The 25,618-nt window shown below is 58.7% G+C and overlaps 4 protein-coding genes across 4 annotated transcripts in view; 2 read left to right on the top strand and 2 right to left on the bottom strand.

Annotated features, from left to right (window-relative positions):
- Nucleotides 1–1,623: 1,623 nt before the first annotated feature.
- Nucleotides 1,624–3,165, bottom strand: VOLCADRAFT_93648 (uncharacterized protein; the record flags this gene model as incomplete). The annotated part of the gene is made up of 1 exon (XM_002952961.1): nt 1,624–3,165. One exon carries the CDS (start codon nt 3,163–3,165, stop codon nt 1,624–1,626), a length of 1,542 nt encoding a protein of 513 aa, XP_002953007.1.
- A 1,875-nt stretch (nt 3,166–5,040) lies between these two features.
- Nucleotides 5,041–7,263, top strand: VOLCADRAFT_121112 (uncharacterized protein; the record flags this gene model as incomplete). Its single annotated transcript, XM_002952871.1, has 4 exons — nt 5,041–5,190; nt 5,548–5,995; nt 6,272–6,487; nt 6,844–7,263. The coding sequence occupies 4 exons, from the start codon at nt 5,041–5,043 to the stop codon at nt 7,044–7,046; spliced, it is 1,017 nt and encodes a 338-aa protein (XP_002952917.1). The 3' UTR covers nt 7,047–7,263.
- Nucleotides 7,264–8,139: 876 nt separating this feature from the next.
- VOLCADRAFT_93650 (uncharacterized protein) lies at nt 8,140–11,413 on the bottom strand (the record flags this gene model as incomplete). The annotated part of the gene is made up of 5 exons (XM_002952962.1): nt 8,140–8,677; nt 9,197–9,321; nt 9,561–9,854; nt 10,265–10,385; nt 11,181–11,413. 5 exons carry the CDS (start codon nt 11,411–11,413, stop codon nt 8,140–8,142), a joined length of 1,311 nt encoding a protein of 436 aa, XP_002953008.1.
- A 1,962-nt stretch (nt 11,414–13,375) lies between these two features.
- Nucleotides 13,376–25,618, top strand: part of VOLCADRAFT_118195 (uncharacterized protein) — a gene marked incomplete at both ends in the record, with an annotated part of 16,081 nt that continues 3,838 nt past the window's right edge. The window contains 16 exons of the mRNA XM_002952872.1: nt 13,376–13,696; nt 14,432–14,632; nt 15,017–15,100; nt 15,312–15,389; nt 16,092–16,140; nt 16,430–20,322; nt 20,690–20,752; nt 21,060–21,431; nt 21,642–21,841; nt 22,578–22,791; nt 23,255–23,338; nt 23,390–23,462; nt 23,800–23,846; nt 24,359–24,511; nt 24,638–24,724; nt 25,153–25,611. Coding sequence (XP_002952918.1) covers nt 13,376–13,696; nt 14,432–14,632; nt 15,017–15,100; nt 15,312–15,389; nt 16,092–16,140; nt 16,430–20,322; nt 20,690–20,752; nt 21,060–21,431; nt 21,642–21,841; nt 22,578–22,791; nt 23,255–23,338; nt 23,390–23,462; nt 23,800–23,846; nt 24,359–24,511; nt 24,638–24,724; nt 25,153–25,611 — 6,378 coding nt within the window. The remainder of the gene's footprint in view (nt 13,697–14,431; nt 14,633–15,016; nt 15,101–15,311; nt 15,390–16,091; nt 16,141–16,429; nt 20,323–20,689; nt 20,753–21,059; nt 21,432–21,641; nt 21,842–22,577; nt 22,792–23,254; nt 23,339–23,389; nt 23,463–23,799; nt 23,847–24,358; nt 24,512–24,637; nt 24,725–25,152; nt 25,612–25,618) is intronic.

Below are 25,618 nucleotides of genomic sequence, written 5' to 3' on the forward strand. Positions count from 1 at the left end.
GACTTATTGTTGCGCATAGCCTTAAGGCCACTAGCATTTCATCCTCCGTAAATCCTCGTTAAGCCAAGCAGCTAATTCCCGTCTGTGCGTCACCTGGTCCTCGTCCAGCCATCTAAACTGAATACCCTCATTGCGGCATTGCCTCGTCTCTCCCGTACCATTAAGCACCTTGGAAAAATGCTCGGTAAAAGCATTAATATCTGAGATCCCGCAAGGAGGTGGTTTTCCCCCACGCAGCCATGTCCACAATCCGCGTGGGTTGAACCGGGCGTCCTTAATCCTCCTCCGCATATCTTCCATTTCAAACTCCTGAATAGCGGCCTTCCTAGCCTTTTTAAAGGCACGGTGCTTGGCCTTCCAGGTAGTCCTATGTAGATCGGGCAGCTTGCCTGAGACGGGGTCCCTGACCTCCTTACGGAAACTCATCATATCATTCCACGCAGCTGCACAGTCCTCGTTCCACCAGTCACGCTTCACAGACTTTTCCATCCCCCGTGCATCGCCGAACGTCTCTCTAGCACACTTATTGATAAGGGTGCGCAGGTCATTCATGCTTTCGTCACAGGGTGCCCCTTCTACAAGCTTTTCCTTGAGAGAGTTGATGGTCTCTGTAATAATGCCATCAGGTTCACGAAAAAGCTCAGTGAAGCGGCCCTTGCGTGATATATCAAAAATAGGGATCCGTTCACGTGCTAGGTGAGGCTTCCGACCCCGTGCAGCCCCTGGCCTCAAAACGGCATGCAGGCGAAGGATAAGCGGGTGATGATCACTCAGCACATTAGACTCTCCCCATAAGTAAGATCTAAGGACTTTGAGAGTGTTAATCTGCTCGAAGAGCCCGTAAGATGCAAGGCACAGATCAATAGAACTGTGACCCTCAGTAGAGTTGGAGTAAGTGAAGCCCCCGGGCACATCACCAGGTGCCCGCCCATTGACAATGGCTAGCCCTGTGTCAAGACACATTTGTGCCAATCGGCGGCCAAAACAATTCAGCCCACTATCTCTATTTTTACGGGGAACACCGACGAGGGAGTGTGCCCCTATTCCATTTACTCCGGGCAAGTCTAGAATAGCTGCTGTACGGGCATTAAAATCACCTGTGATAAGCACCTCATCACCCATGCACCGCAGTCTATCTAGCTCGCCAGTAATGCTTCCAAAAACAGCGTCGGGGACCTCGCTATACGCCAGGCCACTACCATCCGTGCTGCTATAAACGCTGGACCCCTGGGGCGAGCAGTAACCAGCCCCCAGTAGGAGCGCCCGCCCTCCAGGGAGAACGCTATGGAATCGCAACCAGACGATCTCCACCCCAACGGGTGTATTCGTTAATCCCACTTCTCTCACGCAGGGGGCCAGCTCATCACGCACAAACACAGATACACCGCCTGACCTTCGAGAGCCTGTGCGCGGTGCTCTAGTACATGCAAGGTGGCTATAACCCTGCAATACTAGTTGCTCCTTGGCACGAGTGCGATTAACGGGCGCCTTCGTCTCTGTAAGGATGATAACATCGTGATTGAGCAATCCACGAATAGCCTTAATTTGGTCAAACTTGCCTGCCGAGAAGGCGTGGATATTCCAAATAAGGAAACGGATGCTATTACCCCCCCGGCGTGCTCCCTACTTAGCTGCCTGCCTCAGCTCTGCAGCCATTTTGCGGATGTCTATTTTCGCCCAGACACCGCTGTCTGGCTCAGTAAGCGCCATGAGGTGAGTACCCCGCCATGAAGGGGCCCTCTTACTATCGACTAGGTGTCGAAATACGTCCTGGTACCCTTTCTTGTACGATTCGCCAAGTGCTGTGAGCGCCAGTGACACTCTCACAGCCGGGAACGACTCATCCGCTCCTTCCTCCGCATTAAGGCCCAGCTGCTTCCGTAATGAGTACAGGGCATAATATGCCGCTGGGGTTGTCGTGATTCGAACCCGCTGGGTTGTCCGCTTGCTGCTGCGCGCAGCGACGTTCGGGTGTGCTTCGACGGTGCAATCTAAGAACGCGACCTTCATGTTCGTAAGCTGCTGCAAGCGCAGTTGCAGTTTCTGGATCACTTCCTCCTGCGTCCAAGTAGCTGGTAGTCCGTCGATGACCAGTGCACCCCGGTCTATATGTCCATCGGTGCTGCTGGAAGACTCAGCCAGTGCTTTGGGGGGCCTGGGAGCAGGGGCACCTGCTGTCTTGCCAAACCCTCTGCAGCTTGCGGCCACCTCATGTGGTCTGGTAGTGATCGCCGTCACCTTTGGGGCTTTGGAGGTGGTGGTATCAGCGACGGCTCTGTTAGGTCTCGGTTGCTGTTTTGGCTGCTGCTGCTTCGGCCGTTCTTGCTGCTCCTTATGGAGTTCTTCCCGGTATTGTTGGTCTTGCTTTGCAGGCGGCGCTGCTTTGGGGCCCATGTGACGCCCCCCCGTGGCTTCAGTACATCGTGCACCATCTGCCGGGGCTGTGCGCGTGCGCTCCCAGTCATTGAAACGCTCCTCGAGCGTGGCAACACGGGCAGTAACGCTGTCCACGTTCTCAGTCATTCCTCTGCAGTGCACCGCTTGTTCCCTTGGCCCGCTTGCGGCGTGCTCGGCGAGTCGCTTTTCCAGGGCCTCCATCCGCCTATCAAGGGCCTTTGCGTCCGCCGATTGGCTTCGCGTAATAATTGGCTCACTTCGTGCCGTGCTTCGCTCGGTCTCGAGGGCTTCAATGCGCCCATTTAACTCCTTTAAGCGTTGCGTCGTGAGCCTGCGCTCACCCACCGTGGCATCAAGCTCCTGTCGCAACACAGCATTCCGCTCCTGAAGGCTTTTAACAACCTCTGCCTGCTCTTCGACTAGGCTTCTCAGGTCGTTAATGCGATGCTTCATGTCATCGCTAGTCTGCTGGCATCTGTCAACATGCCCTGCCAATAGGCTCTGAAATTCCGCTTTGATTGTTGCTATGCATCCATCCAGGAATGGCCTGCAGCTCTGAGCAATGTGCTCCTCTAGCTGCTTAGGTCCTGGAGTTTTCCTGCTAGGTGTAAAGACGTTGACCGTGGCTGAGCGTCGCTTGACTCCAATTATTTTGCGACGCACATTACGATCTTTTCGTTCAGTTAAATCGAACAGTACTCTAGTTACTGGTCGCGCTAATTTCGGTGTAGGGCTAATAGGGGTCATATGGACGTCGGGTTGTGACATTATGGTTGTGACATGTTATATGTTATAGCAAAGACGTCCTGGATAATAACGACCGGGTGGAGGAGGATTGATCAATCAGGGCTCATGGGAGTAGGAAATGACAGTTTGTGTTGTGCTGATAGTGCCGGAGTATTTATTCTGTTAAGCGTTTTGGTTGTGTTTTGGAGTTGCAGCATTAATAGGCCAGATAACATGTGGATTATTCATTTAGTAAAGCAGAGTGAGGGTTTGTGGGCTGAGAGCTGAGATTCCTTGTTTCGAGGTACCCAGAAAGAATGTGGATTTATGTCAGGATTGCTGTCATCTAGACTGACAAAGGCAGAAAATTAACGTGTGATGTATGTGGAATGTGTGACAACATTGCATGTGTGATGTGTGATAGTAACGAATGTGGAATATGTGCAAATTGTAATCCCCTGAGCCTCTATGCAAGCGTCAAAATCCCATATATTACTGCACACAAATGACACATGTAAACAGCATCACATATTATGTGATGCCTATAGCGGTCTTGTAATAGGCACTCATGTACACACGCACCTGTATAGGCACTGTTGTTTACAACATCACGTGTAGACCCATCTGTATACCTGGCAGGTATACCGCATAGCCTAAACAAGGTCAGGTGTTCTATATATATACAGGGTCCTTTATTAGGCCAACATGTACTTATGTCCCTATTTAGGTCTGGGCCTTTAAGTCTCGTATAATACGTGTAGACCTACACGTATTATAGACCTAACTGGCCTATATACCTTTCACCTATTTTCCCGAATATCTCGCCTACTGTATACAATGCCCGATAAAATACAGACGACAAGCACCTCGTGGAGCACCTGGTTCTCGACGCCGGTGGAGGACAGAAGGACGTGTTCGAAAAGCCCTCACGATGTCGCCTTTTTGCCGCATGACTGGCCTTTCCTTGCCACTAGCCACAACGCGTTGGCTACATCCCGTCAGCGAGTGAAGTCACCTATTTTTCCAGGGGATGAAGTCACCAGGCCAACATCAGGTAGAAATGTGGATCTAGAGCATTATGGACCCGAGAGGGTTATGAAGGAGACACGGGACCTGAGCGATGGTCTCGAACCTAGGGGGTGTGGGGGCAGCTGGGGGGGCCATGCATGTGAGCCAGCAAGGACGACGCTTACATGGCTTGATGGTAGACGATCGAATCAGGACTGGTCGGTATGTAGACACAATGCAAAGTCGATTGTTTGCCGACAGATTCCCAGCGGGTAGCGGCCCTCGTAAAACGTGCACTACGTATATCAAGCTGTGCGCGCTGATATCCTTGGAGAGCGCAGTCATGGGTGAGCAGACCGTCTCCTGTCGTGCAATCGCTGGTATGATACCAGCGATACCAGTCTGGTATCGCAGCATTGCATGTGGGGGGCCCCCACAGCTCCCGCAGAACAACCACCGACCTATCGCGATAGCTAGGAAAAGGTGGCAAACAGATACAGGATATTCCCTAAGTCGTATGCATGGGTACTAGTTTTGGGGTGCCTTCGGCCTCTTCGCCTCAAGTCGAAAAAGTAGAAACGTTCGAAAACTGCATTCTTCCGGAGCCATGGAGTCCTATGTACTGCACGTCTAGAAGTTATGTCTTGCCCGTGAAATGCGTGGAACGACTTTTGAATTTTTACCGTACTTGTCAACCTTTGCACAGCAACAAGCATTCCTTTCACACATTTCCACGGCAGAGATACTTGCATGCAAATACGCTAATGCCGACCATGTTCTAGGGACCCTGTACCTAGCTTAACTTTTGGCTAATATCTGGGAGAAGCACCGCATAAGGCAGCTCCAAGTGAGGATTAGATAATTGGACTATTCACGAGATTGTAAATCTGAACCGCTTGACGGTGGAGAATGCCTCCACGGAAGCGTAAGGTGCAACCGGTGCTTTCGGCCATTGCGGAAGACGCTGAGGCAAAGAGCAGCAAACCAATCGCTACGAAAAATGGGGACGCAATCATGCAAGACAGCCAAATGAGCGAAATAGCTCAGGTCCACGCCGTTGTGAGGGAATGCAAGAAACAAGGTATGTTGGGATTAATGGAATGTTGCGATTGGAGCCCTAGTAAGAGCGTGTGTATATTATGTAACAGTGGAGTCGAAGGCAGAGTCCCTTATCGCGGCTGCTCGGCAGCGGGTGCAAGCTCTTCGAGCTGACGTTGAAGCCACAATAATAAGCCGATTATCCAAGCAGGTGCGGCATTGCCGGTATTGTGGCCCCGAACCAGGTGTGATGGTATCAACAACAGCTTTCCCCTCGCGTGTTGACAGGTCCGGAACACATCGGTCGTGGACTTTCTTTCGCTTACGCCCGCGGAGGGAGCATCGAGCGTCCTGCACAACCTTTTGCCACGTCTGCAGGCTCTGGTTGGAAGTCCCGACGATCCTGACAGCGTGGATGCAGCTCGCGTTGTAGCGTCGAGCGTTGCAGCGATGACGGCGGCGGGGGCCCCGCAACCCATGGACATGGCCGGCCCCAGCTCTTCAGTGCACGTGGGGAAACAGCAGCGGCAGCCTAAGTCACATCAGGCACAGCCTCAGCATCAGGATCAGCAACTGGTTGCAAGCAACCCACATACGCAGCAGGAGCAGCAACATGTGCAGGAGGAGCCGGAGAAGACAAAAACTGGGCAAGAGATGCAGCGGCCATCCTGCAGCACAGGGGGCGCCAAGGCTCCCGCTCTCAGTCCCTCAAAACTGGCGCCGGAAGTGGCACGGATGCCACCTCCACCGCCGCGGCCTCCCTTGGCAGCGGTAAACCAGGCCCCCCGACTGCCCATGGCCAACGAAGTGTTCTATTCGGCCAACGGTAAGACTTGCGCATTGGTTGGAATGTTCATTGTGAAATGCCATTTGTAGGCAGTGAAACTTCCCCAGACGAAACTTCCGCACATGCTTCAGCTACACCCTGCATTGGCATTAGTCGTATCCTTTTTATGCCACCGGGGAGGGTTGGCCCCGCAACCGGTTCCTCCCTTCTCGCTACGAATGACTTTGGGGATGGTCCTCTTAGCCATACCTGTCCTCCTGGTTTGAAACACCATCCAGCTGATAGCGTTGCACGTGATCGCGTCCCCTGCTCCAGGCTCCCCGATCCACATCGGCCAGGTGGCCGTTGGAGCGAATGCAGCCACTGGGGTTGTTGCCCCCTGTTACTTACCAGATGTAGCGCCAGAGGGGGGGACCAGCGGCGCCGCGCCACAGTCAATGGTGACTCTGCCGGCGTGTAAGGTCCGCCGGGTGGCTCCTACACGCGGCCGTGGCAAGCAGTCTGCACGTGTAGTCACTGTGACTACGCAAGGTGAGGTCAAAACTTCGCGTTTGGAAGCCACAAGTCCTGGATGATAGCGCTTTCAGGTCAACCGGTTTGCGCGCTAGAATGGGTAACAGGTTGTGTATTGGTGACACTTTTCCATAGGTTCTGTCGCTGTGTAAACACGGCCATGGCGTATAGGAAAGCTCCGGGACCATGTGCACGGCCCGTACAATCCTTTAGCTTTGACTTCAAACGCAGGGCATTGTGGTATGACGGCGCGATGAAACGCCGAATTCCTTTCCATCCGCAGCCTGCCGTTGGGCCAATGCATTTATTCGGAGTTCCTCTTCCCCCTTGTACTTATGTACTACTGATTGCGTGCACATCCCACGCCACGGCAGATGGGAAGAGCTTCACGGTGGACGATCTCAACGGCTTGGCGGCCGTGCCGCAGGCGTATCGCGCCGAGGTGCGGCGTCTTGTGGAGGCGGATCTGCAGCATCTCAGCGCAATCGCGCAGTCCATGACCCTGGAGCAGGAAAACTGTAACGTCGCAGCGGCCAGCGGCGCGGCAAGCACCTCGCAGCCCAAGCGGCGAAGATAGCCACTCTGCATGCTCGGCTGTGCTCGTGCTTTCGGTCAGGCTCTTTTATCTACCAGTGCTGGGAGCTGCAGCCAGCATCTAGGGGCACGTAGGGCCATATGTACGCACACGATGACTGTGTACCATATGCTTTTGCTTGAGGACAAGGATGGGAGCTGCGGCCCTGCAGAATTTGGGCTGATCTGCCTGCCTGTGCTGATGTAATTTTTCTGCACTGTACGGGAGTACCTGTATACTGCAGCATGACAGCGATTCAGACACACGACACGACTATGGTTTTTTAAGTGTATGTGCCGCCACGAGCACCCTTTTCCGCACGCCATTTTCACGCATGTACTGTCTGCTGCATGTTTGATAGTCATGGACTGAGACACGGATCACATCCGGTCTGCACTGGGAAGCCCTATGGGTCCACTCACTGCAACACTGTCGGATTATGAAGCCATGCCGGGTTTCTGGGTGTGCAATCAAGTTCCTGCTGTAATGCACTGCACTACATCATCTATCCACTACCTCACTGGCATCGTGCTTAGCTACCTGACTACCTTGTACATCATTACCTGATGGCTTCAGCCGCACTGCACCTGACTGACAAGGAAATACACCTCATGTCCCTCCTGGACAGCGATCATCTGTCCGCGTCCATCTGCCCTCTAGCACAGCTCACCTCGCGATAATCCGCACAGCTGAGTCTTTCCGGATAAGAAACGAAATCCTTCGTAGTACACGCGCAAGCGCGCTGTCCATGCAGTAGAGCATCCGCATCATGCACGCTGTAGGTGATACCACCGGGAAGTGACTGCTACTGTAGCGCAGAGGCCCATGCTCCCCACAAAAGCTGCGTTGTACAGCCACCATACAATAGACATTCTTGTCTTCCTAATTACGCTTCATGACCTAAACCCCCAACAGGTATCCTAGCACCCCGAAGGCGGGCTTCTGCTCTCGGCCCTATGCTTCCTAACACCGATAACTCCCAACTGCCCAAATGACGCCTACCTGTAGCTCACTTCCATTCTCTTCCCTCTCAAAATCCGCTGATTTCCGTCCATTCCGTACTTAAGGGACAAGGCACGCACAAGGTTGGTCTCGCTCATTGCCGACCTTCACACCTCTCCACCGCTGCCAGCTGTTCGTCAATCATACGAATCAGCAGGAACGGATCCGTGTGACCAATGGACGCGTGCCCAATAACCTCTAGGCAGCCAAAGTCGCTCGCGGGAGACATCACCTTGCCCCGGCTCACCACCCTCGCCATCATCGGTCGCCACTCCTCACTCGCAGGCGGCAGACCCCACAAATCCTCACTGTCGCCAGCCCCGCCCAAAGCTGCTGCCGCCGCCGCCGCCTTGGCCATCGTCCCCGCTTCCGCCTCCCCATTTCCCGCCGGGCCATCCACAGCCACCCCCGCCACCACCGCCTCTTCATGGCACTGCTGTTGTCGCTGTAGCTGTTGCTGTACCAGCGGGACGTTGAGGACACCGCAATTGAAAGTCTGCACGCCCAGACCGTCCACCATCGCCCTCAGCGCCGCGTGCAGTGCCGCCACGAAGGCCGGGCTGGTGAGGGCCCCCCCCAGCAGCAGCACCTCCATGTCCTTCTGGGGCGCCAGGTGAGCTACCAGCCAGCACCTGGTGGGGAGAGCATCACAGTCATCCGCATATCGGAGATCAGACGCAGAGCAACGCAATGGCACATCACCACCACCACCACCACCACGAAGAGCAGCACACAACACAATACCATGACATACAATACATGCTGCATACATACATACATACATGCACGACGTAAAGACATCAACCCACAGCATAGAGCACCCATAAGGAAGCGAGGATGCACAGCGATGCCAATCGCAACGGAAGCAGATCGGGAGAATGAAGCCAGGTGATCAGGCTGATTAGTTGAGGAGTTAAACGATAAGCCGATTGATGGTAACAGCTGGACAGACAGCACCCTCCGCAACAAGGGGCAACAAACCGTCAGCCAGCCGCTTCCGAGGTGGCATATGGGGTACACATGGACGACAGTAATGACGACGGACGGCCATTTAGAATATATAAGAAATTGAGGCCGCAGTTCTGCGCTCCCAAGCGAAAACACAGTCCACCGCGATACACAAGACCTCGGTACCTCGCAGCGCCTCCCACCTGTCTGCTCCTCGACCCACCACCCTTGCCAGCCCCACCGCCGCATGCGCCTGCACCAAATCACGGTAGAGGGACGTGCCCGGATGTGCCACTGAGTGGAGCTCGGCCTGCTGCAACAGACGGGCCTGCGTTGGGGGAAGGTCACGGCAGCCAGGACCATCAGGGAGGACATACATACATACTTACATACAGATTTGCAATTTATCCTTTATTATTGCCAATGCAGGTCGTGTGGTCGTGAATGAAGACGCCGGACGACAAAGGGGGGCCCATCACATTAGTGTCCCGCTAACACCCTTACCACTAACCCTCTCTACCCTCGCTAGTCTGAGGGTAGTCGTACGACTCGTATCCATCTTCTCACCTGGGCCGGTACGGGCGCCGTCGTCAGCATCAGTTGCCCATGCCCGTGGAACTGACTGGCGCCCGCGCGTGACCCGCAGTTCCAGATGAAGAACGGGTGGCGCGCATCAGGATGCGCTGCAGCTGCCACAGCGAACCAGTCCGCGGACACAGCCAGGAAGTCCGCCAACTGCTCCCGCGAGAAGCTCAACGGGTCGTGGTGCTTAAATAGGACCAGCCCGTGGGCAGGCTCGCCGTACTTGAAGAGGTTGGAGGCGGTCACGGCATGAGCCCGCTCTATGCGGCCCCAGGCGTCCTGCCCGGGGGCCAAAGAGTTGCGGTGAAAAGCAGAAGAGAGAGGGGAAGACGAGGGCGATTACAGATTTCCCGTAGGGGCCCCCGCGCCCCCGGGGGCTTTCCTCGGGACTTGTGACGTGCATATTGTAGCTCTCGGGATACCTCCCAGGAAAGCGAAACCCCCCTCGCGTTACGGGCAAAGGGCTTAACGACCCCAGTGGAGCAAAGAGTCAGTCTAGACAAAGACATGAACACCCTGTCCTGCCCTGCCCTGCCCTGTCCGCCTACACACACACACACACACACACCCCGTTTTCCAGTGTGTTACAAAAAGCCACATCGCCCCCACGGCCCCCAGGCAGATGTCCCTCTTTGACTTTTGCACTGCATATATGGTATTCCCCGCCCCCCCCCGGGGGCCCCCCCCACCTCGGCCGTGAGGGTCCTCCACTTGCAGAAGTCGCACGTGCGGCCGCCGTCCGTGGGGTCGACCAGCGCCGCAGCATCCGACTTGAACGTCTGGGGCTTGCGAGTGCGGACCTCGTTGTACCTGTGAGCATGAGCATGTGGATGTGCATGAGCATGAGCATGTGTAGCAAGCAACCCATATGCGTATTGAGCTGCAGCCGGTTGTTGTGCGCGGTACAAGACACACCCGTCATGTTGTGTCTGTCTGTCTATCTGTGTGTCTGCCTATGTGTCTGTCTGTCTGTCTGTATCTTTGAAAGTGCACCCCGTGGGACAGGGCAGGTGTTTCTTCATGGCGATGATGGCGATGTTGTTCCCTCGGGGCAGTCCGAGGCGTTGGGGGGCGGTTGTGGCAGGAGGACCCTCGCGGCTGGACGTGGTGGCAGCGATCACTGCCCGCGCTCGCAGCCACCAGCAAGTGAAACTGCACCACAAGCTGCAACAGCTGACGCCCCGGACGATTTGCCGTGCCGTGCCGTACAAGACAAGAGACGCCCCCTCAACCTTGAGTCATGACCGATGAGTGGCACCCATGGTGGGAAAACTAACCTAACTAACTCTCCATCTCTTCGCTCTCTCACACACAGAAAGAGAAAGGGGGAAAGAAAGAGAGAGAGAGAGAGAGAGAGAGAGAGAGAGAGATGAAACAAGTTGAATCAGCATTCTTCCCAAGATTCAATGTACATCACAAACTCCAATGTAATCCGTATCTTTTGTGTGCCTTTCCAGCTTACGTGGCTCACCTGGCCACGTCATTTCCCCCCCTCCTGGCTGCTCCTGGTTTCCACACCGCCACCAAAAAGACGTCCCCACCCGGCCTCTTAATCTCCAGAGGGCCTGTGATCCCCGAGGGTTAGGTCGGCCCACGTGCACGTACCAGGCTTGCTCAAGAGTAGCCTTATTTGTGATTGACACCACCAATTGCGCGTTATCTGATTCCACGCCGTACTTTTGGCTTAGCTCCGGACCCACTCGGCACCTGGCAGTCCCGGCTGTGAAGGCGTATAGACGGCGCAGCGCAGTTGCACCCGAGCCCGTGAGAGATTCTACGTTTAGGGCAACGTCAAACACGGATTGGAGTTGCGCGCAGCGAACGCCTACAGGACTCATGGATGGCCTAGTGCGGCTCCCAAATGTGCGATCGAGGCCTGATGGTCTCTGAACATTATATATTCCGGCCATGATGAACCTCTACGCTAGCCAGCTGAGGGCTGATGGATTGAATTTACATCGTACGGCCATTTCGGCGTTAGTCACTTTGAAATGTCTTGAATCAATATGTACCCTCGTCTCCACTGGATCAGCCCATAATCCGTGGTTTGGATCTCACTTATTCCTAGAAAATCAATCGTGAATCGGCGCTCCAGTCCGATGATGAATGCTCATGGATGGTGGCCTTACGCACAGTTTCACCACCCTCAGATGGAGCAGGGCATAGTTTTGCATCTTGTGGGAGCGCCAGTCATCGTAATAAAGCTACTCTGTAAAATCAGCAGGATACCAAATCTTTTCCTGGAAGCCATGCCCAAGAAGTTTCGTCATTTGTATTGATTGAGCCTCAAACAGCTTTTTCATAGGAAGCTCATTGTCGGTTGACAGAAACGCCCTTTTGTGGCGATTTTCATATGTAACTCGTTATAACTCAATTGCACCACAGAGTTGGATGAAGGGTGGAAAGCCAAAAACATTATTACTTTACGAACATTTGTGGAAGGCTACTGACTAAGATGGCCTTCAGAGCCAAGCCAATGACCCTCGGCAACCGGGGATGGGGCTGCCCAATGTCAAACCTTGTGTGTTGTTTCGGTTGGTCGGAAAACTGCTCATACTTTACTGGGTGCGTACACTTGCCTTTGTCCTTCATGTAGATTAGTTGGAAATCGAAATTTAGAAGAAACAGACAAAAGTGACGGGTAACGCAGACCTCCATGCATGAATATACTGCGCACCGCCCAGTTCCCTCGTCACTTACATATTTTAATTACTTCATGGCATTAGGAAAATGAAACATTTTTCGTTGGTTGGCTGCCTGTTATACCCACTTGCGGAGGTGGACCTCTGCTGTGGACCACCTAATAACCGCAAGTCTGCCAGGATGAATTGTAATCAGACAACAGCATTTGTGACGGATGGTGCTGCCCGGGAGCCGGGCAGGGAGTTGTGAATGCCGCACAGTGGTTACGGGGCGGTCTGTGGAATCAAAGTATGACAATCATTCCTGAGCTTTGGAGGTTATGGAAGCTCATCACATCGAACGTTGCTCTCATTCTCTTCCTCGTGGCGCTGGGAATCAGCGCCGGTGGTGGAGCTCAGGACGTCGTGAGCACGGAAGTTAAGTTTTACGCTGCTCTTTGGCATACTGCTATTAAGAATCGTAGCTTCTTTGGGGGCGTACGCATTGGCAGCAACCAACTTCGGAGTCATCAGTTGACGACAACCCCCAAGCCCACTCTCCCTTGGGCCAGTTTACCGGCCCTATCCCGCCGTCCGACACACTTTGAAGGCCGGTTAAACCTCCACAGCAATACCAGCAGCTTTGCAGTACACACTGCCCCATCATCCGTATCAAGCAGTCCACATTTGACCAGCCACCAGCTACCCCTCCTCGATGTGGACCTGGCAGTGGAAATCCGGCCCCTAGCGTCGCAGAAATCCAATTCACGCGAAATCAGCAGCGACGCAAGCAGTTTCGATGGCGGCGCCAGTGGCACCTGCCACGATCGCACCTCCAACGCAGGCCTTGGAGGCTCTCAACGGCTGCCTAGCGCAAGTCGGCATCTCAACCTGGCAAAGGACGAGGACGCACATACATGGCCGCATCTGGGTCACAGGGCTCCTCACCACCGCCACCAGCAGCATAAGCCCCAAAAGCACCACGGCGGTGCCACCGCCGGCGGCGTGCTATTGCTTCGGAGGCATCGTCGGGTAGCACCGCGCTGCTGGCTGCCAGGCCTGACTTGTCCCGTGCGCGCTACAGCCGTGCTGCTGCCGGGCATGTCGGCGGGGTCTCTGCTAGTGCTCGCGCCTCTGAAAGGGAGGCATAGGGCCCCGGGGCAGCAAGCCACCTCGCCTATGCTGCTGCTGCTACTGCTGCTACTCCAGCTACTGCTGGTCGTACACGGAGCCAGCGCGTCCCCGACCCAGATCGATAAGGCCTGTCTCGGCAGCACCGACAGCTCGGCCGTTGCGGCGGCGGCTGCGGCTGTGGCGGCATGTTTGGAACGCAGGAAAGCGTTAGCGGTGCAGTCCCCAGCGGACGACCTACCCCCCTCGCCGGCGCCGGCGGCGGTGCAGCCGCTGCTGTCACTTCCGCCGCTGCCACTTCCGCCGCTGCCGTCACCCAAGGCCGGTGTGCAGGGTCCCTCTGGCGAGCCTGGGGCATCGGGCTTTAAGGTACAGGGGGCTGGGGGTAAGGAGGGTGTACGGATGGTACTTTTAGCAGTACGGAAGCACTTCCCCGGGTGTACGGAGGGGGGCGGTTGGGGCCGCCGCCAGCGCAGTAGGAGGTGGGCAGTGTGTTGCCAGGGCTCCGGGCCCAGGTGGTCAAACTGGGTTGGGTCGGCCAGGGCGAAGGTGGCCAGGGCCAACAAGGGCCGGGTGCAACCCTTGAGACGCAGAGGTCGGGAAGCGCTGGTCTGACCTGATCTGATCTGATCTGATCTGGGTTTTGCTTACCTAAGATGATGTTGGGGTAAAGAAATGTCACGTCGGGATAAACTCGATGCGGTACGACAAGCGCCTGTACCCGCGATGGGAAATGCATCCGTGTACCCGATTGTACCCGCGTGTACCCACGTGTGTATGTATGCGTGTCCTGTTGCTCCGGTTGCGACACACGGGATTGCGACTCCTGCACTCCGCATGAGTGTGTTTTTAAACCCGGTAATCCAGTACGCAATCCGTGCGCGCGAGGCCACCACACCACCGCATCCTGGCGTCCCGCCCACCCCATCCATGCACAACTGGTCCCCCTCCCGTCCCGTCCACCCGAGGTCGGGGGGAAACACACACGTGTGTTTTGTCGTACGGGGATGTACGGCAACAGTGTCGCATGACGCGATGGACCCATATCGGACCCATACCGTTTTTTGTCCTGGTGGTGCTCTTCGCCGCCTGTTTGTCGTACAGAGCGCGCTGTGGGCGGTGCTGGCGGTGGCTGGTGTGCTGCTGGTGGCGCTGGCGGTGGTGCTGTACAAGTACCGGCGGCTGCAGCGGCGGCACATCCAGGAGCGCGGCGCACAGCGCGCACCCGGAGTGGGCCCTATGACGACGCTGCTGATAACGGACATTGCCAACTCGACCGGGTTGTGGGAGTCGCTTCCGGAGGAGGTGGGCGCGGGGGGTGAGGGACGGGGGCGGGGTGAGGGACGGGGGCGGATATGGCGGATAGGGACGGGGCCGGAAGTGACAACTGGGTAAATTAAGTGGGAGGACTTTTGGAGGTCTTGACTACCGCGTGCCTAACGACTCAAAGCCGTGTGTCGGTCGGCTTAGCTCGTCCCGTCCTGTGCGTTTCGGCAACGTACCTATCTGTCGTAGCTTTCTATGTCAGATTTTCGCTTTGCGGTCCTTATTACCTGTATGTATGTATGTTCGCATGCTTGTTTGTCGGTTTTTTGTCTGCTCTGTGCCTGCCTGCCTGCCTGCCTGCCTGCCGATACACACCTCACGATCTTCCTGTCTGTCTATCTGTCTGTTTGTCTGCTCCACAAGGTCATGGACCAGGCGCTCAAGTTACACCACGCATGTCTTCGCGCATTGCTGCAGCGTTTCAATGGGTACGAGAGTGCGACGGAGGTGCGTTGGGAGGCGGGTGGCAGCGGCGGTGGCGGTGGCGGACCCCGCGGGGGAGGGGGGGAGGGAGCTGGGCGGGGGGTGGGGAGCTGGGCGGGGTAAAGCGCCGCCTGCCGTGCGCGCGCTCATCGTCCAGACCTCATTCCTTTTTCCGCCGAATCTATCTTCACGGAGGTCATGTTGATCTCCGTTTGTTGATTCCCGGTCTGCCCAGGGTGACTCCTTCATCCTGGCCTTCCATTACCCGGCAGACGCCGCCAAGTTCGCCCTGAGCGCCCAGTTCCAGTTAATGGTGGGTACATGGCTGGGGGTTGGGCGGCTTGATGGATGGACGCTGGGAAGGAGGGACGGATAGCCGTGTATGATATGTGGGACAGGGGGGGGTGTATCTTCACCCGTGGCCGCTATGCTGTGAAACCCTGCCTTCCCCGGTATTTTGGGGCACCCTCATCCAGCCACCCTAGTCAACTTCTCAGTGGATCGCTCAGGTTCAGCACCCACCACCGGCATCCAACGGAATCTGCCGGGTCGACGACGGCCCAACTCCATACCTGGTCAGCTCGCAGGTCAACTTTATCCCAGGTCACCACCGTCCATCGACTAGGGGCACTTTACCTTCGACCATCGGAAGGATTTTCGACCCTGATAGGTCTCGATCCCGGGGGCAATGGTCCGTGCCTAACCTGAGTATGTATGAGCCGTGTATGTATGTATGTATGTAGGTATGTGTATGTATGTATGTATGTATGTATGTATGTATGTAGGTATGTGTGTGATGGGGATTGGAGGTTGCGGCGCTTTGGTCTGGCGGACTCTAAACCATCCTTGGGCCCTAACTGCAGCGCGACAAACCCTCTCCCTTGCTCGACTTCCGGTCCTGCTGTGTTGCCCGCTGCCTAACCCCTGTCTGTTGCCACCCCCGCCCTCCTTCTCGACCTGCACCTGCACCTGCACCCCCTGTGTCGCCTTCCCGACCTGCCAACCGGCCTTTCAGGACGTCATGTGGCCGGCGGAGGTGCTGGCGCACCCTGATGGCCAGGAAGGTACTCAGATACGGAAGTTTGGGGAGCTTTGGGGAGTTGGGGGTATCTTCATCGTCTCTGTCGCCATTGCCACCGTTCTTGTTACGCCCTACACACACACCACACCGCACCGCACCATAACAGACACACAGACAGACAACTTTTCCTGTCGCCATTGTTCCTGTCGTCGCTGCTGCTTGTGGCATCGCGACGCTGTAACATAGTAACGGCGTCCCGCCAACGCGCTCCCTCCCTTCCCTTCCTCCGCCGACGCCGTCGCCGTCACCCCCTCCCTGGTGCATTTCTTCAGTCTGGGTGGTCCCTCGTTCAGCGGAGCTGGCGAACGCGGGTTCCCTGCATTCCATCTACAACACCATGAGCTCCTCACTGCATGCGGAGTTTGGCGGCGGTGGCGGCGGCGGCGGCGGCTCCATGTCCGTACAGCGCAGCTCAGCGGGGAGGATGATCTCCGCTGCTGCCACCGCCGCCGCCAGCGGCGCCATTCAGCGCTCTAGCGATATAGGTTTCAGCGGCTACGGTGATGGCGGCGGCGGTGGCGGCGGCTTCCTTCGCGCCAGCTGGACCGGCCGCGCGAAGTCTGTCAAGGTTCTGGTGCCTGCGGGCCCTCACTCCGCTGGGGTCGCAACGCCCGGAGCGGTGAGGTCAGCGGAGGTGGAGCGGCTGTCGGCTTCGGAGGTGGACACGGAGGACCTGACGTACGGCGGGGACGGCCGTACAGGCTCCGGCCTGCTGCGTTCCTTCACCTCCCGTATGAGCACCATGTTGGGTCTGGTGCCTGCGTCCGGAGGTGGCGGAGGCGGTGCTGGCGGCGGCCGGCCGTCGTCGCGGATGGGCCGCTTCCTGCGCATCAGCGCCGCCAGCGTCGCCGTGAAGAGTCCGGAGGATTACCGTCCCCAGTCACTGCAGGGCTTTAGCGACCGACAGGTAATGCCTCGATTGCCCGCCAGCGCTTCGCACCGCCGGCGCGCACCTGGAGCCGTCGGCGGCGACGGCGCCAGCGTCGACACTGGGCGTGCAGATCTACCCCCGGATGTGATGCGATCCAAGTCCTTTGGCGGGAGGATACTGGCGGGCGGTGTCCTGCCGACGCCGCGGCTTGGCTCAGCGGCAGTAGCCGGGGCTCGCAGCGGCAGTAGCCACAGCGCCGGCGCTGCCGGGGCCCTGCCGCTGACGACGTCGACCCCCACCGGCAGCTTTACTAGCGGTGCCCGGTCACTGTTGCGCCAGGCGCTCAGCTTTAATTGGCGGCAGGGCAGCTTTCACAGCCGGTCGCGTGCGGCGGCGGCGGCGGTGTCCGTGTCAGCTGCTGCCGCCGCTGGCAACGCGGCGCCGGGCGTGACTACTGCCACCACCGCCACCAATACAACAACCTGCTCTGCAGCGTTGCCCCCGTCGTCGCCAGCGTCACCCATCGGGTCTAGGTGTACGGGGTCGTACAGCCACCTGCCGCGGATCGAGGACCCGGCGGCGGCAGCGGCGGAGGCGGGGTTCCCCGAGGGCGCCGCGAGACGCATCACAGCGGAGGGCGGAGGGCCACTGTCGAGTCGGGAGGGGAGCGCTGGCTCCGTAACCACCGGCGCCGGCGGCGTCAGCACCGGCAGTAGCAGCAAGGGCGGCGGCCTGTTCCGAAATGGCTTACTGCGGCTTGGCCGCGGCAGCGGCGCCGTCAACCGCTCGACGCTATCCCCCAGCGGTACCTTGCGGACAGCCAAAGGCGGCCTTGTCGCCACCAGCGGGCCCACGGCGCTGGCGCTGGCGATGTCGTCAGACGGCCGGCTCCGGGGAGCAGCAGCCCGTGGGAGCAGCAGCGGCGGCGGCGCACCGTCTCATTCTACGGCAGCTGCCAGTAGCCAAGGTGCGTCGCAGAGTACCGCCGCGCGGAGTTCCCCCACCGCCGCGACTGGGGGCCACCAGCGAAACCGTAGGTCCCGCACTCACGGCCTGTACGGCGACGTCGTCGCTGGCGTCGGTTACGGCCGCGGCGGCGCGGTTCAGCCACGCCTGCCGTCGTCGTACGACGGGACGTTTCGCGGCAGTGCCGTGAAACGTTTTGCCGCTGCTGCTGAGGCAGCGGCGACGGCAGCAGGTACGATGACGGACGGCAGCGCCGGCGGTGTTTCCGCCAGCCAGGCGGCAGCTTTCACTACGGCGTACGAGTCGGAAATTACGACGGGGGCTATGTTCGCTTCTATCGTAGCTGCCGGCAGCAGCAATGCCTCAGCAGCCATGGTGATGGACGTTTTGGAGGCGGCTTCGGCCGCCGGCGACAGCGGCACGCAACACGCGGAGGTGCACAGGCCGCCGGCGCCGCGGGTGCCCCAGTTCCGGTCTGCCCTGCTACTCGAAGACGGGCGGGGTGACGGCAGAGGGCCGTCAATGACCACCATCCAACAGGCGTACCTCAGAAGATCCAGCGCGCCGCCAAACATTTGCAGAGGTACGGCAACGGTGGGGACAGCGACGGCGGCGGCGGATATGCCTGAGTCGCCGCCGCCGCCGTTGGCTCTGCCGGCCGCTGCGGAGGCTTACGGGGCCGCCGGTGGCGGCGGGACTAGCAACATGACGGCGGCAAATGCAAATGCCGCTGCCGGCGTGGACGAGCCCGCTGCCGGCGGCGGCATGAGTCGTTCCGGCGGCGGGAGCAGCGACGGCGGCGGTGATCGCGGCGCCACGTCAGGAGCCTCATCGAGGCAAAGGCTACGGGAGATGCTGTGTAGACGGCCCGCCGGCGGAGCTGACGGGACGCCGTCCCTGGAGCGGCCGTCACCGGTGATGACGCACAACCAGCTGTACGGCACCGATGCCGATTCCGATACACATGTACGACTGAACAGCAGCAGCTTGCCCGTGTCGAACAGCATTAAGCTATTGTTGGAGGACGTTCAATTACTGGAAACGTGTGGTGCCGTAATGAAGACCGGTAGGCCAGCGGAACCGGGTATGCTGTCGGCGGCAACGGCGGAGGAGGATGTCGCCGCTGCGGCTGACGCTGGCGGCGCCGCCTCTGCGGCTGACGCGACGGCGGCAGCCCCAGCTGCAGCAGCCGTGGAGGAGGTTGAAGCAACGGCCGTTGGCTCCAGCCCCCTACGGATCTCGCTTGAAAATGTTGGTACGGCAAGTTGTCGCGACGGTCCGGATACAACCAGCGGTACGATAGCCGCTGGGAGCGAGTCGATGGGCATCAGCAGCAGCTGCGGCGTCGCCGTCGGCGGCCCGCGCAGTTTCAGTTTGATGCAATCTCGCGCCGCAGGATCATCGCCGCGTGTCATCTCACCGACCAGCGGAGGTGCTGGCGGCGCCAGCGGCGGTAGCGGCGGCAGCGGCGGCGGCGCGTCCCTCTCCGCTGCGCTGGCTCGCCTCATGCGCGCGCGCGGCCGCGACGTGCGCGTGTACAGCAGCTCTGCCGTACGGTCTGGTGGGCCCGATGGCGACAACAACAGCAGCTGCGGCGGGTCTCGCGGCGGGTCCTTGGCCCCGATTCAAGAGCCCAATGCCACCGCCAAGCACCCCCATTCCCAGCGACCTTTCCCGACACTGTACCGCCGACACATACGCGCGTCCAGCGGCGGTATTTTTGAGGATTCGGCGCCTCTCCCTCAAGCTGCAACCCTAGCTGCGGACGGCGAAAGCGCCGCTGGCGGCAGCGCCAGCGCCGGTCAGCTTTCCGTTATCGGCATCGGCAGCGGCGGCGGCGGCATCGGCAGCTGCAGCCGCGGGTTTGGCGGCGGCGCCGCGATGTCACCCGCCACCGGGCAGTCGCCGTCGGCCAGCCGTACAGGCTCCATGACCGTTGGCTCCGTATCGCAGACGCTAGCGCGCGGCTGGTCCCGTGCTAACGGACTCGTACGGCAGCTCACCCGTGACCGCAGCGTTAGCCGAGCGGCGCGTCGCAGCGCGACAGGGAACTTGTCCTTGGACATGTCCCTACACGGCGGCGGCGGCGGCGGCGGCGGTTCCGGCGCCGCCAGCGGCCTGATGGTTGCCGCCGCCAACGCCTTCTTGGTCGCTAGTGACGTGGATGCCGACAGCGGCGCGGAGCTGTCGGCGATCGGCATCCTGGCTGACGGCCTGCGATCTCGCGCGGCCGGGGCCAGTGCGAGCGGTGCCGTATCCAAGCTACACGCGGTCCTCATGCCCACCGCCACCGGCAGCGCCGGCGCTGGAAGCGGCGATGAAGCTCCAGTAAGTGGGATTGCCAAAGCGGGCGGCTAGGCGGGGAGTATCAGGGTGGTAGGGGGTGGGAAAGAGTACTGGTGGAAAAGGCGCGGCGCGCCGCCGCTCTGCCACCATACCCCGTGTGTGTATTGTCCTTGGTGCCTTAACCCCACTCACCGCTTTCGGGGGGGGGGTAGGGGCCGTCTCGTGGCCGAGACCTGGCCCTGGCCCTATACTACCGTAATCCGTACGAGTCCGTACAAATGCAACCACCATGCAATACCAACGAGAACTTCCCTGTAACTGCGGTACGTTTTCCTAACCGTCTTCCGGCGCCGGCCCCCCGGGGTCTCCTCGGACTGTTCTTCTCGCTGTGCCGTTTCCTGCACATCAGGGCTCAGGGGGGGAGGTAGAGGCTGTGGGCAGAGGGCGTCACTGCCTGAGTGCACGTATGGTGGTGAGTCTGGAGGGGGGAAGCCTGGGGAGAAAGTGCGACGCGTCCTCCGCCCGCACTCTTTGTTGCTAGGCCTTTGTTGTGGGCTGTATGTTTGTCTGTTTGGGCCGGTGACCTGACAGCTCCCTTGCTGCTGAGTAGTTGGCACGGGTTGATGTCCGAGTGGAAAGAAAGGAAGGTAGCGACAAAGAGAGAGAGAGAGAGAGAGAGAGAGAGAGAGCGACATGGAGGGAATGCGCCTGGGATGTTCACTACATAACCACCATCACCACCAGCACCACCACGACCACGTGTTTTCGGCGCCCCGCAGACCATCGACTTGGGCGCCGCGCTGGCGGCAGTCACAGACGAGGAAACGGGCGCGGCGCCGCCATCGGCGTCCACCTCCGCCAGGCTGGCGGATCCGCCCGGGCCGCTGCCGCCGCCGCCGCCGCCGCGTTCGGGTCCCCGGTCCGCTAGTCGGCTCAGCGCCTCGCAGCTGTTTGCAATGGCTGGCGGCGGCGGCGGTAACGGCCGCGGCGGCGGCGGTGGCGGCGGCGGCCCCGCCAGCGCACCTCCGCTGGTGCTGCCGATGCCGCTCTCTTCCGGACCTGCCAGTCGGCGTATTTCCTTTCTCGGCTTGGGACTGGGTCCGCGTAGTCGTACTGCGGAGCGGAGGTCCAGCGCCACAGAGGAGTGGCAGGTAGTAGTGCAGGTAGTAGTGGCATGTATGTGGCATGTATGTATGTATGCACTATATCTCAGTGCGTGTGTCATGTATGCTTTGGTGTACGTGTGCGTACATCACAGCCGGACACGGTGTTTTTCCCCTCCCCCCTTCCCCCCATCTCCCCAGTGGTTCGCCTTACCCCCCGCCTCCCCCCTTCCCTTCCCTTCCCTTCCTGTCGTACAGGGCAGCCAAGGTGAGGCCAGCGGAGCCTGGGCGGCAGTGGTGGGCTCCCGCGCGAGTGCTGGGGTCGGGGCTGGTGGCGGGGGGGCGCACTCGCAGCCCCTCTCAGCGCTGGTGGTGGAGTGCCGGTCTTGGAAGGAGCGGTGCCGGGAGGAGTGGCCGCTGGCAATGAGACCGGCACCCCCGGCGAGGTGCGCGTACAGGTGAGAGGATATATACATACATACATACATACATACATACATACATACATATATACATACATACATACATACATACATACATACATACATACATACATACATACATACATACATACATACATACATACATACATACATACATACATACATACATACATACATATATACATACATACATACATACATACATACATACATACATACATACATACATACATACATACATACACACGTGTTTACATGCGTGTTTATATATTCATACATGTGCATATGTATGTGTATGTGTATATGTGTATATATATGTACGAGTGTATGTATGTATACATATGTGTGTGTACATACAGGAGTGCGCGCGCGTGTGAGTCTGTGTGTGTGTGTGTTTTTGGGGGGGTTGAGGGAAAGGGAAAAAGGGATCATGGGATAACTACACGACGCGTCTTATACGTGTGTTTTAACCATGTGTGTGTGTGTTTTATCACGTGTACTGCCCCCTCCCGTTAGGAGCTGATAAACCTTGGCTCAGGCTTGGGGTGCGCGCGGTTGCATATCTTAGGGCTGCTGGCGGAGCCGCAACGTACGGGTGTTTTTCCACTTCCCTCCCTCGACGATCTGCCTCTCCACCTGGCCCCTCTCACTCTTTCCCTTTCTCATTCTCTCTCGTTCACAGCTCTCTCGCCCTCTCCCCCTTCAACCCCTCCCCCTTCCCCCTCCCCCCCGGGACCCTACCGCCCCCCAGAGGCCTCCGTGTGCGGATGGGACTACACACGGGCATCACCACCGCATCCGACGTCACCTTCAACCCCACAACCTCCCACATGGCGTACGGCGGTACGGCAATGAAGGTAGCCAAGGCGGTTGGTGACGCGGCTGCTGGGGGCATGATCCTCATGTCTCAGCCCACCTTTCAGGCGCTCGTCCCAGTGATGCTGGAACTGCCTGGGTCGCCACAGGTACGACAGGAGCGGGACGTGTTTGCATGTATGCATGTATGTATGTATGTATGTACGTAAGTGTATGGGGGAGGCAATGGGGTTGTTTTAAACTATCTCGGTCGCGGGCAGAAGTTGTTGGGGTTGGAAGGCGCGTGCGGGAATGGAAAAAATGGGAAGACGCATTTCTAATCTCCGCTCCGTAATAATAACCCTTCAACCCTAAAAGTGTTTTTTACGATGTCCGCGTTGTTTAACTGTCTTTGCATAGTTGCATGATTTCGCTTTCCCTTACCCCCTCTCTGAGCTAAGGAACGGGAGGTTCGTGCTATTGGCGGCGTGTCAGCACAGTTGCCTCCTTTCTGTAAATGGAATTAATTATTGCGTCAATACATAAAATTCCCCTCCCCTTTTCCCCTCCCTTTCCCCCTCCCCTCCCTTTCCCCCTGCCCCCCGCCCCTCCCCATCCCCCTCCTCCCCTTAGGCGGTATTCAGCGGGGAATCAGATCTGGATCTGGGCACCGACTCCGCCCACTACTGCCTCTACCAGCTAGTCCACCGGGAGCTGGTGCAGCGGATTGGCTACGCCGCCCCCCTGCGCAACATCCCCCTGACGCAGCTGGGCACGGAGGACGCCCCCACAGGGGCCTGCGCCATCTCCTTCATGCACGTGGCGTCGGCAAGCATGCTGGGTGAGTGCTGCGTGGGTGAGGGGTAGTGGATGGGGGATGTCATCAGTCGCGGCTTGGGAGGGGACGCGGGATCACTTCAACATGTTCAAGTCCTCTCTCTCTCTCTCTCTTTCTCTCTCTCTCTCTCTCTTATCCCACCACCTTATTCCCTCCTCGCCTTGTTGCGGATACCCATAACCCCTTTTTTTTGATCTCTCTTCCCCCGGTCCCCTACCCTACCCTACCCTACCCTAGTCAGTCATGCTTCTTGTACACTCTTTCTTTGGCAGCAGCTTCACACGTTCACGTGGTTCGTCTTTCCCCCCCCCGGTCCCCTCCCCCCGCTGTCCCCCCTCAGTGGCGGAGTTGGGCCAACCCGGAGTGGAGGCCCTCCAGCAGTTCAAGGTACGCAGGGGGAGACCTACCCGCTATCACCCCCCTCGTCTTATGGATCATCATACCATTCCCTCACCTCTTTCCCCCCCCCCCCCCGTCCCCCGCCCCCGTCCTCGTTCCCCCGCCCCCCCGGTGTGCTTACACCCCACACACACACACACACCCACAGCCGCGCCGAAGCCGACTGCCTTCCTCTCTCCTCTCCTCTCCTCTCCTCTCCTCTCCTCTCCGCCGCTCTGCCGCCGCTCTGCAGCTGGCCCTTCAACCGTTTCCATATCCATAACATGGCCACCTCTGAACCCGTTCATTGATATCTGTCACGCTTCGTATCGCCCCCCTTCAAGCCACGGGGGATGGCACACTGGTAGCTGCCTGTTTGACATCCTTCTGCACGTCATTACCCACACACACACACCCAACTCACACATTCCCTCACACATTCCCTCACACTCACCCACACATACGTACATACATACATACATGAACACACCCACACACACCCGCCCCGCTGCCCGCGCCAGTCCATCGCCACGGGGCTCTGCAGCCGCTGCGGCGGCTACGTGGTTGAGGCATCTGAAGGTCTTTGTCTGGCGGCCTTCCGCCACGCCGCCGCGGCGCTCGTGTGGGCGCTGGCGTCCCGGGAGGCGCTGGCGACACACCCCTGGTCAGCGGAGGTGCGCCGCTGGTACCGCTTCGCGCTCACCAACGCCAACGCAGCGACTCATAGCAACACCGGTCGCGGTGCGGCCCGCGGGCCGAGACCTCGCATGGGCGTCCACGTCGGCGGCGTCAATGTGGAGGTGAATGCGGCGACGGGCAGGATGACGTACCGCGGCAAGGTCATGAACCGCACCTCGAGGATAGCGCACAAGGCGACTTCGGAGCAGGTACGAGTTGGTTGGTTGGTGGTTGGTTGGTTGATGGGTGGTTGGGGGGGGTGGGGGGGTGGGGGATAGAGAGGGGCTGGGAGGCTGGGTTTGGGTTTTGGGGCGTGTGCGTCGTTGCGCCGTCCGTGTCGGAGTGTGTGGGCGTTAGGATTATAACGGTTTCCATGTACCGGGAATGGGAGGGGTGGTATTCCCCTCCCCCCAGCGGTAATCCCTTGCTTATTAGGCTAACCCCGCTTAGATGACCGAAATGGCGTCATGTTCAACTCTGGGTGACGCAACCGAGGTGTAACACACACACACACCCACACACGTACACGTCCTCATCAGTTTGCTGTTTTTCCTCATCAGTTAGTTAACCGACAACGACCAGTTACGTGGCACGTGCCCGCGCACACCCATTGGGCTCCGAAACCTGGTTCCTTCAGATCTTGTGTTCTAAAGATGCTTGGGACGCGGTGGAGGCCTCCCTGCAGCGAATGGTGGACGAGATTCACGAAGAGCAGCGGCGGGAGCAGGAAGCGATGAGGGAGGCCGCCGCCGCCGCGCAGCGCGCGGCCGCCACCACGTCATCCACGGTGGAGGCTGACGGCGACGACGGCTACGGCGACGTTGATATGGTTTCGGAGCTTGGGACCGGCGGCGGCGGCGGCCCCGGCAGCGCCACCAACTCCCTGCGTGCCATGTCTCCCGTCGCGACCCCAAGTTCCCGACGGCTGCCCAGTGGGGGAGGCGGCGGGGGTGGCGGCTCCAAACACACGTCGCCGGCGTCGGCGGGTCGTGGTGCTGGCGGCGGCGGCGGGGGTGGGAAGCAGGCCAATGCCGGCCGCCGCAGCGGCGGCAGCGGCGGCTCCAAGCCGGGGTCTGCGCCGTCATCGGCACGTAGCGTACTGG

Source organism: Volvox carteri, assembly GCF_000143455.1.
Source record: "Volvox carteri f. nagariensis unplaced genomic scaffold VOLCAscaffold_33, whole genome shotgun sequence".
In the NCBI taxonomy this organism is placed as follows: domain Eukaryota; kingdom Viridiplantae; phylum Chlorophyta; class Chlorophyceae; order Chlamydomonadales; family Volvocaceae; genus Volvox; species Volvox carteri.